This window comes from Bombina bombina, chromosome 2 (assembly GCF_027579735.1).
Source record: "Bombina bombina isolate aBomBom1 chromosome 2, aBomBom1.pri, whole genome shotgun sequence".
NCBI classification, from domain to species: domain Eukaryota; kingdom Metazoa; phylum Chordata; class Amphibia; order Anura; family Bombinatoridae; genus Bombina; species Bombina bombina.
In genome coordinates, this window is record NC_069500.1 from 1206689866 (window position 1) to 1206706753 (window position 16888).

A 16888-nucleotide genomic window follows, 5' to 3' on the forward strand; every position below is an offset into this window, starting at 1 on the left:
ACCCTGTACGACATTAGGGTTTAAAGCGGCTGGAAGCGATCCTGATCGCTACCAGTCGCTTTCAAGGTATTGCAGTGATGCCTCGATATTGAGGCATCACTGCAATACCTTTTTTTTTCCCAAGACCGGTGCAGAGAGAGCCACTCTGTGGCCCTCTCTGCACCGGTAGCGATGGTGCAGATAATTGGTGGGTGGGAGCAGCTACAGGGAGGCGGGTGGGCGGCCCATCGCTACCCGGCATCCGGTTTCTGTATGTGCAATGTGCATGCAGGGTGCCGGGAGCATGCAGGGGGGCTTGCAGGGGGTGCACGCGAGCACAGCAACCACTACCACCAATGTACTTGAATTGGAAGGAGGGAGAGGGAGGGGGGAAAATAATGATTAAAAGGATCTGGAAGGGGGAGAGGGAGGGGGTATTGAGGGGGGGCAGCTACACTACAGAAAATTTTAAATTATATAAAAAAAAAAATTAAAAAAAAATTGGGAGGCAAATTGGGTACTGGCAGAGAGCTGCCAGTACCCAAGATGGCAGCAAATAGGTAGTGGGGGAGGGTTATAGAGCTGTTTGGGGGAGATCAGGAAGGTTGAGGGCTAAGGGAGGGTCCATCACAGCTAAACAGATATTTAAAAAAAAAAAAATTAAGAAAAAACATAATTTATGCTTACCTGATAAATTTATTTCTCTTGTAGTGTATCCAGTCCACGGATCATCCATTACTTATGGGATATTAACTCCTCCCCAACAGGAAGTGCAAGAGGATTCACCCAGCAGAGCTGCTATATAGCTCCTCCCCTAACTGCCATTACCAGTCATTCGACCGAAAACATGCAGAGAAAGGAAAACCATAGGGTGCAGTGGTGACTGTAGTTTAATGGAAAAATTACCTGCCTTAAAGTGACAGGGCGGGCCGTGGACTGGATACACTACAAGAGAAATAAATTTATCAGGTAAGCATAAATTATGTTTTCTCTTGTTAAGTGTATCCAGTCCACGGATCATCCATTACTTATGGGATACCAATACCAAAGCTAAAGTACACGGATGACGGGAGGGACAGGCAGGCTCTTTATATGGAAGGAACCACTGCCTGAAGAACCTTTCTCCCAAAAACAGCCTCCGAAGAAGCAAAAGTGTCAAATTTGTAAAATTTGGAAAAAGTATGAAGAGAAGACCAAGTTGCAGCCTTGCAAATCTGTTCAACAGAAGCCTCATTCTTAAAGGCCCAAGTGGAAGCCACAGCTCTAGTAGAATGTGCTGTAATTCTTTCAGGAGGCTGCTGTCCAGCAGTCTCATAGGCTAACCGTATTATGCTACGAAGCCAAAAGGAGAGAGAGGTAGCCGAAGCTTTTTGACCTCTCCTCTGACCAGAATAAACGACAAACAGGGAAGACGTTTGTCGAAAATCCTTAGTTGCCTGTAGATAAAATTTCAGGGCACGGACTACATCTAGATTGTGTAGCAGACGTTCCTTTTTCGAAGAAGGATTAGGACACAAAGATGGAACCACAATCTCTTGATTGATATTCCTGTTAGTGACCACCTTAGGTAGGAACCCAGGTTTAGTACGCAGAACTACCTTGTCTGAATGAAAAATCAGATAAGGAGAATCACAATGTAAGGCAGATAACTCAGAGACTCTTCGAGCCGAGGAAATCGCCATTAAAAACAGAACTTTCCAAGATAACAACTTGATATCAATGGAATGAAGGGGTTCAAACGGAACCCCCTGTAAAACATTAAGAACTAAGTTCAAACTCCATGGTGGAGCAACAGTTTTAAACACAGGCTTGATCCTAGCTAAAGCCTGACAAAAAGCTTGAACGTCCGGAACTTCTGACAGACGTTTGTGTAAAAGAATGGACAGAGCTGAAATCTGTCCCTTTAAGGAACTAGCGGATAAACCCTTTTCTAAACCTTCTTGTAGAAAAGACAATATCCTCGGAATCCTAACCTTACTCCATGAGTAACTCTTGGATTCGCACCAATATAAGTATTTGCGCCATATCTTATGGTAAATCTTTCTGGTAACAGGCTTCCTAGCCTGTATTAAGGTATCAATAACTGACTCAGAAAAACCACGTTTTGATAAAATCAAGCGTTCAATTTCCAAGCAGTCAGCTTCAGAGAAATTAGATTTTGATGTTTGAAGGGACCCTGGATCAGAAGGTCCTGTTTCAGAGGTAGCGACCAAGGTGGACAGGATGACATGTCCACTAGATCTGCATACCAAGTCCTGCGTGGCCATGCAGGCGCTATTAGAATCACTGATGCTCTCTCCTGTTTGATTCTGGCAATCAATCGAGGAAGCATCGGGAAGGGTGGAAATACATAAGCCATCCCGAAGGTCCAAGGTGCTGTCAAAGCATCTATCAGAACCGCTCCCGGATCCCTGGATCTGGACCCGTAACGAGGGAGCTTGGCGTTCTGTCGAGACGCCATGAGATCTATCTCTGGTTTGCCCCAACGTCGAAGTATTTGGGCAAAGACCTCCGGATGAAGTTCCCACTCCCCCGGATGAAAAGTCTGACGACTTAAGAAATCCGCCTCCCAGTTCTCCACTCCCGGGATGTGGATTGCTGACAGGTGGCAAGAGTGAGACTCTGCCCAGCGAATTATCTTTGATACTTCCATCATTGCTAGGGAGCTTCTTGTCCCTCCCTGATGGTTGATGTAAGCTACAGTCGTGATGTTGTCCGACTGAAACCTGATGAACCCCCGAGTTGTTAACTGGGGCCAAGCCAGAAGGGCATTGAGAACTGCTCTCAATTCCAGAATGTTTATTGGTAGGAGACTCTCCTCCTGATTCCATTGTCCCTGAGCCTTCAGAGAATTCCAGACAGCGCCCCAACCTAGTAGGCTGGCGTCTGTTGTTACAATTGTCCAGTCCGGCCTGCTGAATGGCATCCCCCTGGACAGATGTGGCCGAGAAAGCCACCATAGAAGAGAATTTCTGGTCTCTTGATCCAGATTCAGAGTAGGGGACAAGTCTGAGTAATCCCCATTCCACTGACTTAGCATGCACAATTGCAGCGGTCTGAGATGTAGGCGTGCAAAGGGTACTATGTCCATTGCTGCTACCATTAAGCCGATCACCTCCATGCATTGAGCTACTGACGGGTGTTGAATGGAATGAAGGACACGGCATGCATTTTGAAGCTTTGTTAACCTGTCTTCTGTCAGGTAAATCTTCATTTCTACAGAATCTATAAGAGTCCCCAAGAAGGGAACTCTTGTGAGTGGAAAGAGAGAACTCTTCTTTTCGTTCACCTTCCATCCATGCGACCTTAGAAATGCCAGTACTAACTCTGTATGAGACTTGGCAGTTTGAAAGCTTGAAGTTTGTATCAGAATGTTGTCTAGGTACGGAGCTACCGCAATTCCTCGCGGTCTTAGTACCGCCAGAAGAGCACCCAGAACCTTTGTGAAGATTCTCGGAGCCGTAGCCAATCCGAATGGAAGAGCTACAAACTGGTAATGCCTGTCTAGAAAGGCAAACCTTAGATACCGGTAATGATCTTTGTGAATCGGTATGTGAAGGTAAGCATCCTTTAAATCCACTGTGGTCATGTACTGACCCTTTTGGATCATGGGTAAAATTGTCCGAATAGTTTCCATTTTGAACGATGGAACTCTTAGGAATTTGTTTAGGATCTTTAAATCCAAGATTGGCCTGAAAGTTCCCTCTTTTTTGGGAACCACAAACAGATTTGAGTAAAACCCTTGTCCTTGTTCCGACCGCGGAACCTGATGGATCACTCCCATTAATAAAAGATCTTGTACGCAGCGTAGAAACGCCTCTTTCTTTATTTGGTTTGTTGACAACCTTGACAGATGAAATCTCCCTCTTGGGGGAGAGAATTTGAAGTCTAGAAGGTATCCCTGAGATATGATCTCTAACGCCCAGGGATCCTGGACATCTCTTGCCCAAGCCTGGGCGAAGAGAGAAAGTCTGCCCCCCACTAGATCCGTTCCCGGATCGGGGGCCCTCGATTCATGCTGTCTTAGGGGCAGCAGCAGGTTTCCTGGCCTGCTTGCCCTTGTTCCAGGACTGGTTAGGTCTCCAGCCTTGTCTGTAGCGAGCAACAGCTCCTTCCTGTTTTGGTGCAGAGGAAGTTGATGCTGCTCCTGCTTTGAAATTACGAAAGGAACGAAAATTAGACTGTCTAGCCTTAGGTTTGGCTCTGTCTTGAGGCAGGGCATGGCCTTTACCTCCTGTAATGTCAGTGATAATTTCTTTCAACCCGGGCCCGAATAAGGTCTGCCCTTTGAAAGGTATATTAAGCAATTTAGATTTAGAAGTAACGTCAGCTGACCAGGATTTTAGCCACAGTGCTCTGCGTGCCTGAATGGCGAATCCGGAATTCTTAGCCGTAAGTTTAGTTAAATGTACTACGGCATCTGAAATAAATGAGTTAGCTAACTTAAGGGCTTTAAGCTTGTGTGTAATCTCATCTAATGGAGCTGATTCAAGTGTCTCTTCCAGAGACTCAAACCAAAATGCTGCTGCAGCCGTGACAGGCGCAATGCATGCAAGAGGTTGCAATATAAAACCTTGTTGAACAAACATTTTCTTAAGGTAACCCTCTAACTTTTTATCCATTGGATTTGAAAAGGCACAGCTATCCTCCACCGGGATAGTGGTACGCTTAGCTAAAGTAGAAACTGCTCCCTCCACCTTAGGGACCGTTTGCCATAAGTCCCGTGTGGTGGCGTCTATTGGAAACATCTTTCTAAATATCGGAGGGGGTGAGAACGGCACACCGGGTCTATCCCACTCCTTAGTAACAATTTCAGTAAGTCTCTTAGGTATAGGAAAAACGTCAGTACTCGCCGGTACCCGCAAAATATTTATCCAACCTACACATTTTCTCTGGTATTGCAACTGTGTGACAATCATTCAGAGCCGCTAACACCTCCCCTAGTAATACACGGAGGTTTTCCAGCTTAAATTTAAAATTTTAAATATCTGAATCCAGTTTGTTTGGATCAGAACCGATACCCGCAGAATGAAGCTCTCCGTCCTCATGTTCTGCAAATTGTGACGCAGTGTCTGACATGGCCCTAATATTATCAGCGCACTCTGTTCTCACCCCAGAGTGATCACGCTTACCTCTTAGTTCTGGTAATTTAGCCAAAACTTCAGTCATAACAGTAGCCATATCCTGTAATGTGATTTGTAATGGCCGTCCAGATGTACTCGGCGCTACAATATCACGCACCTCCCGAGCGGGAGATGCAGGTACTGACACGTGAGGCGAGTTAGTCGGCATAACTCTCCCCTCGTTGTTTGGTGAAATATGTTCAATTTGTACAGATTGACTTTTATTTAAAATAGCATCAATACAGTTAGTACATAAATTTCTATTGGGCTCCACTTTGGCTTTAGCACATATAGTACAGATATCTTCCTCTGAATCAGACATGTTTAACACACTAGCAAATAAACTAGCAACTTGGAAATACTTTTCAAGTAATTTACTATAATATGAAAACGTACTGTGCCTATAAGAAGCACAGAAAAAGTTATGACAGTTGAAAATTAATAAACTGAAAAGTTATAGCATCAAATCTTTGTAAAAAACACAATTTTAGCAAAGGATTGCTCCCATTAGCAAAGGATAACTAACCCTGATAGCAGAAAAAAAATACAGAAATAAACGTTTTTTTTATCACAGTCAACTACAATCTCACAGCTCTGCTGTGAGTGATTACCTCCCTCAAAACAAGTTTTGAAGACCCCTGAGTTCTGTAGAGATGAACCGGATCATGCAGGGAAGACAATAAACTTCTGACTGAATTTTTTGATGCGTAGCAAAAGCACCAAAAAAGTCCCCTCCCCCTCACACATAACAGTGAGAGAGATCAGTAAACTGTCATAAATTAAATAAAACGACTGCCAAGTGGAATAAAATAGTGCCCAAAACATTTTTTCACCCAGTACCTCAGAAAATTAAACGATTTTACATGCCAGCAAAAAACGTTTAACATTAATAAATTGAGTGTTATTAAAAAGCCTGTTGCTAGTCCCTGCAAATTAGGCTAAAGTTTTATGCATACAGTATAATTCCAGTGAAGTGCCATTCCCCAGAATACTGAAGTGTAAAATATACATACATGACAGCCTGATACCAGTTGCTGCTACTGCATTTAAGGCTGAGTTTACATTATATCGGTATGGCAGAATTTTCTCATCAATTCCATTGTCAGAAAATAATAAGCTGCTACATACCTCTTTGCAGATTAATCTGCCCGCTGTCCCCTGATCTGAAGTTTACCTCTCCTCAGATGGCCGAGAAACAGCAATATGATCTTAACTACTCCGGCTAAAATCATAGAAAAACTCAGGTAGATTCTTCTTCAAATTCTACCAGAGAAGGAATAACACACTCCGGTGCTATTATAAAATAACAAACTTTTGATTGAAGGTATGAAACTAAGTATAATCACCAAAGTCCTCTCACACATCCTATCTATTCGTTGGGTGCAAGAGAATGACTGGTAATGGCAGTTAGGGGAGGAGCTATATAGCAGCTCTGCTGGGTGAATCCTCTTGCACTTCCTGTTGGGGAGGAGTTAATATCCCATAAGTAATGGATGATCCGTGGACTGGATACACTTAACAAGAGAAAAATAAAAGCCTTTTATTTTAGTAATAGCAGACTTTCTGCCAGTACTTAAGATGGCGGGGACAAATGTGGGGAGGGATCAGAGGGTGGGATGTTTCAGGTGGGAGGCTGATCTCTACACTAAAGCTAAAATTAACCCTTCAAGCTCCCTACAAGCTATCTAATTAACCCCCGTCACTGCTGGGCATAATACAAGTTTGGTGCGCAGCGGCATTTAGCGGCCTTCTAATTACCAAAAAGTAATGCCACAGCCATAAATGTCTGCTATTTCTTAACAAAGGGGATCCCAGAGAAGCATTTACAACCATTTGTGCCATAATTGCACAAGTTGTTTGTAAATAATTTTAGTGAGAAACCTCTAGTTTGTGAAACAGTTTGTGAAAAACGATTTTTTTTTATTTGATCGCATTTGGCGGTGAAATGGTGGCATGATATATACCAAAATGGGCCTAGATCAATACTTTGGGTTGTCTACTAAAAAAATATATATATATATATATATATATGTCAAGGGATATTCAGGGATTCCTGACAGATATCAGTGCTACTTGTATTTATTGCCCTATAACTTGCAAAAAAAAGCAAAGAACATGTAAACATTGGGTATTTCTAAACTTAGGACAAAATTTAGAAACTATTTAGCATGTGTGTTTTTTGGTGGTTGTAGATGTGTAACAGATTTTTGGGGTCAAAGTTAGAAAAAGTGTGTTTTTTTCCATTTTTTCCTCATATTTTATAAAAAAAAATTATGGTAAATTATAAAATACTAGTCCTAAAGCCCGTGTACACGGGCCATTTTTTGAATTACAGCGGTCCCACCCCTTGCTCTCTCTCCCCTCTCTTTTACTCTCTCTCTCTCCCCCCCTCTCTTTTACTCTCTCTCTCTCCCCCCTCTCTTTTGCTCTCTCTCCCCCCTCTCTTCTGCTCTCTCTCTCCCCCCTCTCTTTTGCGCTCTCTCCCCCTCTCTTTTGCTCTCTCTCTCCCCCCTCTCTTTTGCCCTCTTCCCCCTCTCTTTTGCTCTCTATCTCCCCCCTCTCTTTTGCTCTCTCTCCCCCTCTTTTGCTCTCTCTCTCTCCCCCTCTTTTGCTGTCTCTCTCCCTCTCTTTCTCTTGTAAGGTGTATCCAGTCTACGGATTCATCCTTTACTTGTGGGATATTCTCCTTCCTAACAGGAAGTGGCAAAGAGAGCACACAGCAGAGCTGTACATATAGCTCCCCCTCTAGCTCCACCCCCCAGTCATTCTCTTTGCCGGCTCTAAGCAATAGGGTCTCTCTCGGAAGGGTAAAGTGAATGTGGTGTTAGATTTGTAGTTTTTGTTCTACAAGCAAAAGTTTGTTATTTTTAAATGGTACCGGTTTGTACTATTTACTCTCCAGCAGAAAAGGGATGAACATTTCTGCAGAGAGGAAAATGATTTTAGCATGTTGTAACTAAAATCCACTGCTGTTCCCACACAGGACTGAGGAGTACAGGAAAACTTCAGTTGGGGGGAACGGTTTGCAGACTAAGCTGCAATAAGGTATGTTCAGTCATTTATTTCTAGACAAGACTGTGATAATGCTAGAAAAGGACTGATAAGATCCCCATGAGGGAAGGGTAAGCTTTATTCAGAGACTAAGTATGGAATTACAAGCTTACATTACAGGGCTAATTTATGCTGGTTGACACTTTTTTATGGGTTGACACTTTTTTATGGCAAACGGTTTTTACTTATAAACATCATTTTTGAGACACTTAGAAGGTCCTTTTGGGTTCTTTCAGTTGTTGTTACCCACATGGCTAATATTATAACTCCTAGCAGTGTTTCTTTAGGCCTCACAGCACCGGAGTAAGGTGGGAGGGGCCTAATTTCGCGCCTCAGATGCGCAGTTAGATGGACTAGATCTTCAGGCTGTGTTCACATGGTGGCTCCTGCTACAATTTGAGGACCCATAAGAAGCTTTTTCCCCATAAATCCGACTCCTAAGGGAAGGTAGGGCCACAGCAGAGCTGTGGCAAGGTGCTAAATTTGTTTTAACCGGTCTGTTAGCTTACTATTGATCCGGTTTGGGCATTAAGGGGTTAATCGATTTTTTTGCTAGCTGTGCAATCTTACCAATGCTTTAGGTACATATTGTGAAAATTTCAGAAAGTTTGGTGCATTTTTCACTGTTTTGGAATATTGTGTGCCTTTTTTATTTCTTAAAGGCACAGTAACGTTTTTTTGCAAAGTGTGTTTTTGCTTGATTAACGTGATTTCTAAGCCTGTTTGTCTTACTATTAGTCTGTTAAACATGTCTGTCACCAAGGAAAATCCTTGTTCAATGTGTTTAGAAGCCATGGTGGAACCCCCTCTCAAAATGTGCCCCACATGTACTGATATGTCTATACATTTTAAAGACCATAATGTTGCACTTAAAAATGTGGCCCAAGATGATTCTCAGGCAGAAGGTAATGAGGTTAGCCCGTTGACCTCTCCCCAAGTGTCACAACCAGTTACGCCCGCTCAAGCGGCGCCTAGCACCTCTAGCGCGTCTAACTCTTTTACCTTACAAGATTTGGCGGCAGTTATGGATAATACCCTCTCAGTATTTTTATCTAAGCTGCCCGTGTTACCTGCAAAGCGTGATAGCTCTGTTTTAAGAACAGATTAAGAGCATTCTGACGCTTTAGTAGCCGTATCCGATATACACTCACAACGCTCTGTAATGGGGGCGAGGGATGTGCTGTCTGAGGGAGAAGTTTCCGATTCGGGAAAGGTTGCTCCTCAGACAGACTCAGATACGTTGGCCTTTAACCCTTTAAGGACACAGCTTTCAGTTTGCTCAATTGTTTTATGACGGAAAAATTCCGTCATATGTCCTTAAGAGGTTAAATTTAAACTAGAACACCTCTGCTTATTACTCAGGGAAGTATTAGTTACTCTGGATGACTGTGACCCTTTGGTGGTCCCAGAGAAATTGTGTAAAATGGACAAGTACCTAGAAGTTCCTGTTAACACTGATGTGTTCCCGGTCCCTAAGAGGATTGCGGATATAGTAACTAGGGAGTGGGATAGACCAGGTATTCCGTTTGTCCCCCCTCCTGTTTTTAAGAAAATGTTCCCCATATCTGACACCACGTGGGACTCGTGGCAGACGGTCCCTAAGGTGGAGGGGGCAGTTTCTTCACTTGCTAAATGCACAACCATACCAATTGAGGACAGTTGTGCTTTTAAAGACCCTATGGATAAAAAATTAGAGGGTTTACTTAAGAAAATTTTTGTTCATCAAGGTTTTCTTCTCCAACCTATAGCGTGCATTGTTCCTGTAACTACTGCAGCTGCTTTCTGGTTCGAGGCGCTGGAAGATGCGCTCCAGACGGAGACCTCATATGAGGATATTATGGACAGAATTAAGGCTCTTAAGCTGGCTAATTATTTTATCACAGATGCCGCTTTCCAACTAGCTAAGTTAGCGGCAAAGAATTCAGGTTTTGCCATTCTGGCGTGCAGGGCACTATGGCTCAAGTCTTGGTCGGCCGATGTGTCGTCAAAATCCAAACTGCTGAACATCCCTTTCAAAGGAAAGACCCTTTTCGGGCCTGAATTGAAAGAGATTATCTCAGAAATCACTGGGGAAAAAGGCCATGCTCTCCCTCAGGACAAATCCTTTAAGACAAAGAACAAACAAAATAATTTTCGTTCCTTTCGAAATTTCAGGAGCGGTCTCGCTTCATCCTCCCCTGCTGCGAAGCAAGAGGGTAACACTTCACAACCCAGGGCAGCCTGGAAACCTTACCAGGGCTGGAACAAGGGTAAACAGGCCAAGAAGCCTGCAGCTGCCCCCAAGACAGCATGAAGGGGTAGCCCCGGATCCGGGACCGGATCTAGTAGGGGGCAGACTCTCTCTCTTCGCTCAGGCCTGGGCAAGAGACGTACACGATCCCTGGGCCTTAGAGATTGTATCCCAGGGATATCTTCTAGAATTCAAGGACTCCCCTCCAAGGGGAAGGTTCCATATTTCTCGTCTGTCTACAGACACCACAAAGAAAGAGGCGTTCTTACGCTGTGTAGAAGACCTACATACAATGGGAGTGATCCACCCAGTTCCAATTGCGGAACAAGAGCTGGGGTTTTCCTCAAACCTGTTTGTGGTTCCCAAAAAAGAAGGAACTTTCAGACCAATCCTGGATCTCAAAATTCTAAACAAATTCCTCAGAGTCCCATCATTCAAGATGGAGACCATTCGGACAATCTTACCAATGATCCAGGAGGGTCAATATATGACTACCGTGGATCTAAAGGATGCGTATTTACACATTCCTATCCACAAAGATCATCACCAGTTTCTCAGGTTCGCTTTTCTGGACAAGCATTATCAGTTTGTGGCTCTCCCTTTCGGGTTGGCCACTGCTCCCAGAATTTTCTCAAAGGTGCTAGGGTCCCTCCTGGCGGTGCTAAGGCCGCGGGGCATAGCAGTGGCGCCTTATCTAGACGACATCTTAATTCAGGCGTCATCTTTCCAAAGAGCCAAGTCTCACACGGAAATTGTAGTGGCCTTTCTGAGGTCTCACGGGTGGAAGGTGAACATCAAAAAGAGTTCTCTCTCCCCCCTCACAAGAGTTCCCTTCCTAGGAACACTAATAGACTCAGTAGAAATGAAAATATTTCTGACGGAGGTCAGAAAGTTAAAACTCTTAACTACTTGCCGAGCTCTTTATTCCATTCCTCTGCCATCTGTAGCTCAGTGCATGGAGACAATCGGATTAATGGTAGCGGAAATGGACATAGTCCCTTTTGCACGGATACACCTCAGACCACTGCAACTATGCATGCTCAAACAGTGGAATGGGGATTATGCAGATTTGTCTCCTCAAATACAGTTGGACCAGGCGACCAGAGATTCTCTTCTCTGGTGGTTGTCTCAGGATCACCTGGCTCAGGGAATGTATTTCCGCAGACCAGAGTGGATCATCGTAACAACCGACGCCAGTCTGTTGGGCTGGGGTGCTGTCTGGGACTCCCTGAAAGCTCAGGGCTTATAGTCTTGGGAAGAAGCTCTTCTCCCGATAAACATTCTGGAACTGAGGGCGATATTCAACGCTCTTCAGGCATGGCCTCAGCTAGCTGCGGCCAAATTCATCTTATTTCAGTCGGACAACATCACAACTGTAGCTTACATCAACCATCAAGGGGGAACAAGGAGTCCCCTAGCAATGATGGAAGTAACCAAAATAATCAGGTGGGCTGAGGATCACTCTTGCCACCTCTCAGCAATTCACATCCAAGGAGTAGACAACTGGGAAGCGGATTTTCTAAGTCGTCAGACTTTTCATCCGGGGGAGTGGGAACTCCACCCGGAGGCATTTGCCCAGCTGATTCTGCGATGGGGCACTCCAGAATTGGATCTGATGGCGTCCCGTCAGAATGCCAAACTTTCTCTTTATGGGTCCAGGTCCCGGGATCCCCAGGCGGCGTTGATAGATGCTCTAGCAGCGCCTTGGTCCTTCAATCTGGCCTATGTGTTTCCACGGTTTCCTCTCCTTCCTCGTCTGGTTGCCAGAATCAAGCAGGAGAGGGCGTCGGTGATTCTAATAGCGCCTGCGTGGCCACGCAGGACCTGGTATGCAGACCTAGTGGACATGTCATCTGTTCCACCATGGACTCTGCCAATGAGACAGGACCTTCTACTTCAAGGTCCTTTCAAACATCCAAATCTAATTTCTCTGCGTCTGACTGCTTGGAGATTGAACGCCTAATTCTATCTAAGCGTGGCTTCTCTGAGTCGGTTATCGATACCCTGATTCTGGCCAGAAAGCCTGTCACCAGGAAAATCTACCATAAGATTTGGCAAAAATATCTTTGTTGGTGCGAATCCAAGGGTTACTCATGGAGTGAAATTAGGATTCCCAGGATATTGTCCTTTCTCCAAGAAGGATTGGAGAAAGGATCATCAGCTAGTTCCTTAAAAGGACAGATATCTGCTTTGTCTATTTTTTTACACAAACGTCTGGCAGAGGTACATTTAGTCAGGCTTTAGTCAGAATCAAGCCTGTTTATAGACCTGTGGCTCCGCCATGGAGTCTGAATTTAGTTCTTTCAGTCCTGCAAGGGGTTCCGTTTGAACCTTTACATTCCATAGATATTAAACTTTTATCTTGGAAAGTTTTGTTTTTGGTAGCTATCTCTTCTGCTCAAAGAGTTTCAGAGTTATCTGCTTTGCAGTGTGACTCACCTTACTTGGTGTTCCACGCAGATAAGGTAGTTTTGCGTACCAAAACCGGTTTTCTTCCTAAGGTTGTGTCTACTAAGAATATTAATCAGGAAATTGTTGTTCCTTCCGTGTCCTAATCCTTCTTCGAAGAAGGAACGTCTGTTACACAATTTTGATGTGGTTTGTGCTTTAAAGTTCTATTTACAAGCAACTAAGGATTTCAGACAAACAACGTCATTGTTCATCTATTCTGGTAAAAGGAGAGTTCAGAAGGCGACTGCTACCTCGCTTTCCTTTTGGCTGAAAAGCATCATCCGTCTGGCCTATAAGACTGCTGGCCAGCAACCTCCTGAAACAATTACTGCTCATTCTACCAGAGCAGTGGCTTCCACATGGGCTTTTAAAAATGAGGCTTCTGTTGAACAGATTTGTAAGGCAGCGACTTAGTCTTCGCTGCATACCTTTTCCAAATTTTACAAATTCGATACTTTTGCTTCTTCGGAGGCTATTTTTGGGAGAAAGGTTTTACAAGCAGTGGTGCCTTCCGTTTAAGGTACCTGTCTTGTTCCCTCCCTTCATCCGTGTCCTAAAGCTTCCCCCCCTCTCGTTTGCTCTCTCTCCTCTCTTTCGCTGTCTCTCTCCCTCTCTTTTGCGCTCTCTCCCCCTCTCTTTTGCGCTCTCTCCCCCCTCTCTTTTGCGCTCTCTCCCCCTCTCTTTTGCGCTCTCTCCCCCCACTCTTTTGCGCTCTCTCCCCCCTCTCTTTTGCGCTTTTTCCCCCCTCTTTTGCGCTCTCTCCCCCTCTCTTTTGCGCTCTCTCCCCCTCTCTTTTGCGCTCTCTCTTCCCCCTCTCTTTTGCGCTCTCTCCCCCTCTTTTGAGCTCTCTCGTCTCTTTTGTGCACTCTCCCCCTCTCTTTTATGAACCCCCCCTCTTTTGTGCTATCTTCCCGCTCTCTTTTGTGCTCTCTCCCCCTCTCTTTTGCTGTCTCTCTCCCCCCTCTCTTTTGCTGTCTCTCTTCCCCCTCTCGTTTGCTCTCTCTCTCCTCTCGTTTGCTCTCTCTCTCCTCTCGTTTGCTCTCTCTCCCCCTCTCTTTTGCGCTCTCTCCCCCCCTCTCTTTCGCGCTCTCTCCCCCCCTCTCTTTTGCGCTCTCTGCCCCTCTCTTTTGCACTCTCTCCCCCCTCTTTTTTGCGCTATCTCCCCCCTCTCTTTTGCGCTCTATCCCCCCTCTTTTGTGCTCTCTCCCCCCCTTTTTTGCGCTCTCTCCCCCCTCTCTTTTTTTGCGCTCTCTCCCCTGTCTTTTGCGCTCTCTCCCCCCTCTCTTTTGCACTCTCTCCCCCCTCTCTTTTGCGCTCTCTTCCCCCTCTTTTTTGCGCTCTCTCCCCCCTCTCTTTTGCGCTCTCTCCCCCCTCTCTTTTGCGCTCTCTCCCCCTCTCTTTTGCTGTCTCTCTCCCCCTCTCTCTTTTGCTGTCTCTCTCCCCCCCTCTCGTTTGCTGTCTCTCTCCCCCCTTTCTATTGCGCTCTCTCCCCCCCTCTTTTGCGCTCTCTCCCCTCTCTTTTGTGCTCTCTCCCCCCCTCTCTTTTGCTCTCTCTCTCCCCTCTTTTTTGCGCTCTCTCCCCCCTCTCTTTTGCGCTCTCTCCCCCCTCTATTTTGCTGTCTCTCTCCCCCTCTCTCTTTTGCTGTCTCTCTCCCCCCTCTCGTTTGCTGGCTCTCTCCCCCCTCTCTTTTGCGGTCTTTCTCCCCCTCTCTCTTTTGCTGTCTCTCTCCCCCTCTCTTTTGCTGTCTCTCTCCCCCCTCTCTTTTGCTGTCTCTCTCCCGCTCTCTCTTTTGCTGTCTCTCTCCCGCTCTCTCTTTTGCTGTCTCTCTCCCCCCACTCTTTTGCTGTCTCTCTCCCCCCTCTCTTTTGCTGTCTCTCTCCCCCTCTCTTTTGCTGTCTCTCTCTCCCTCTCTCTACCCCCTCTTCTGCTCTCTCTATTCACCCTCTTCTGTTCTCTCTATCCCCCCTCTTTAGAGTTCTCTGTCTCTCGACAGCCCCGGCATCTGGCCCCGCCCAGCCTCGGCCGCACCGTACCCGGCCACGTCCATGTCACACCCGGCCACGCCCACGTTGCACCCGCCCAGTCACGCCCACTCCACCACACGACACCAGGTCAGTTGGAAGGCCAGGTGTGTTTGTCCTCGCGCGCAGTCTCTACTGCGCATGACAGCTTCAGACAAACACACATGGCCTTTTATTATATAGAATGATGAAAATAATGGTATCTTTAGAAAGTCAATTTAAACCCGATATATAATATGTGTGGGTACAGTAAATGAGTAAGAATAAAATTAAGGCTAAACACAAACACTGCAGAAATGTAAAAATAGCCCTGGTCCTTAATGGGACACTGAACCCAATTAATTTTTTTCTTTCGTGATTCAGATAGAGCATGCAATTTTAAGCAACTTCTAATTTACTCCTATTATCAAATTTTCTTCATTCTCTTGGTATCTTTATTTGAAATGCAAGAATGTGAGTTCTGAACCAGAAAAGCTTAGATGCCTTCTTTTTCAAATAAAAATAGCAAGAGAATGAAGAAAAATTGATAATAGTAGTAAATTAGAAAGTTGCTTAAAATTGCATGCTCTATCTGAATCACAAAAGAAAAAAATTGGGTTCAGTGTCCCTTTAAGGGAAAGAAATTGAAAAATGGCCTTGTCCTTAAGGGGTTAAATTGTTTCCCCAAATTCAGCTGAAAATGAATTCTGATTTGTTCATTGCAAACAGCTGAAAGTCTGTACATTTGGACAATAAACATGTTATGCAATGGGGGGTTGAATAATTTTGATTACAAATGTAGTACCATAATGCACAATATTCTTCAGTGAAGGAGTGAAAGAAGAGAGTGAATATAGGAAATGAGAGTTTTTTCTGCATTGTGCTTACTGAGATTTTAGATATAAAATTATATTTTAGAAATAATCACCTGCACACTGAACACTGTCTCTGAGGCTGAAGTGCAGTAAACATCACTATTACTGAGTAATTGCGGGGTGGTGCTTTCACAAATCTTCTAAATTTGTCTCCATTCATACGGATGACTGAGCGACGGGAACTCCATTCCATCATCTGCTCCACTTTTTCACTTAGCAGGTTCTAGAGTTAAAAAAAGTATTTTAATAGATTACAATTTAATATAATGTCATTATGTTACTATTTGTCATGAAAAAGATCAATAGTCTTGTGACACCGAAATGCAAAATGTACATAAATTGGGGCTATTATCTACATCAGTGCTTTCCAAACGGTGGATCCCTGCTTCAGCACAAATTTTTTTGGTTTCTGACTTTCCGCCTGCCTGCTAAGCCTATCACATGGTTGGCACATTATTGATACCTAGTTGGTCACAGATCATCTTAACCTATTGGCATAGCTCAGTAGGAACTGAAACTATTCCCATTGGTGGCTTTGATGGCACATTGGCTTCTGACTGCACGTGTAGTCTCCTTAATCGGCTCCTGACTGCATGTGTAGTCAGTGAGTGGGACAGCTGCTTGATGATGAAATGTGAGTGTCTTTATCTAATATTCCCTCAAATATTCAGAAACTGTGTTCATTCCATCAACCTTATACATCCCATTCAAATATTAAGTAGCTATTGGTGTTATTAAACTTTTTTTTAATTCTTGCACATACTTACTGTTACTTGTAAATACATTTTGTTATTATATAATTTATGTATGTGTCTGTACAGTATCTCAAAATAAGTTAGTTTAACCTCCTGTTTGCTAGTACAACTGAATTACTGTGTCGCAAAATGATGTAGGTCTTAAAAGTGTGTCACCAACATGAAAAGTTTGGAAAGCTCTGATCTGCATGAATCATCAACAAACAGCAAAAGCAGCGCTACCGTTCAACAATGTTTAATAATGCACAAGAACATTACATTAATAATAAATATAGGCACAACATCTACATAAATGTCCTATATGTTTGATAAAACACATGTAAAAGAGAAAAACAATCACCACCCTTGTTTATCTAAAAAGACAACTGGAATCAGAGAGTTTGAGTCATACATTGTGTTGTTTAAATAATAATAATAATAATA

The 16888-nt window shown here is 44.3% G+C and overlaps 1 protein-coding gene across 1 annotated transcript in view; it reads right to left on the reverse strand.

The window, feature by feature from the left end:
- Positions 1 to 16888, reverse strand: part of TUSC3 (tumor suppressor candidate 3) — a 598639-nt gene that overhangs the window by 354775 nt on the left and 226976 nt on the right. The window contains exon 2 of the mRNA XM_053703931.1: positions 15764 to 15933. Coding sequence (XP_053559906.1) covers positions 15764 to 15933 — 170 coding nt within the window. The remainder of the gene's footprint in view (positions 1 to 15763; positions 15934 to 16888) is intronic.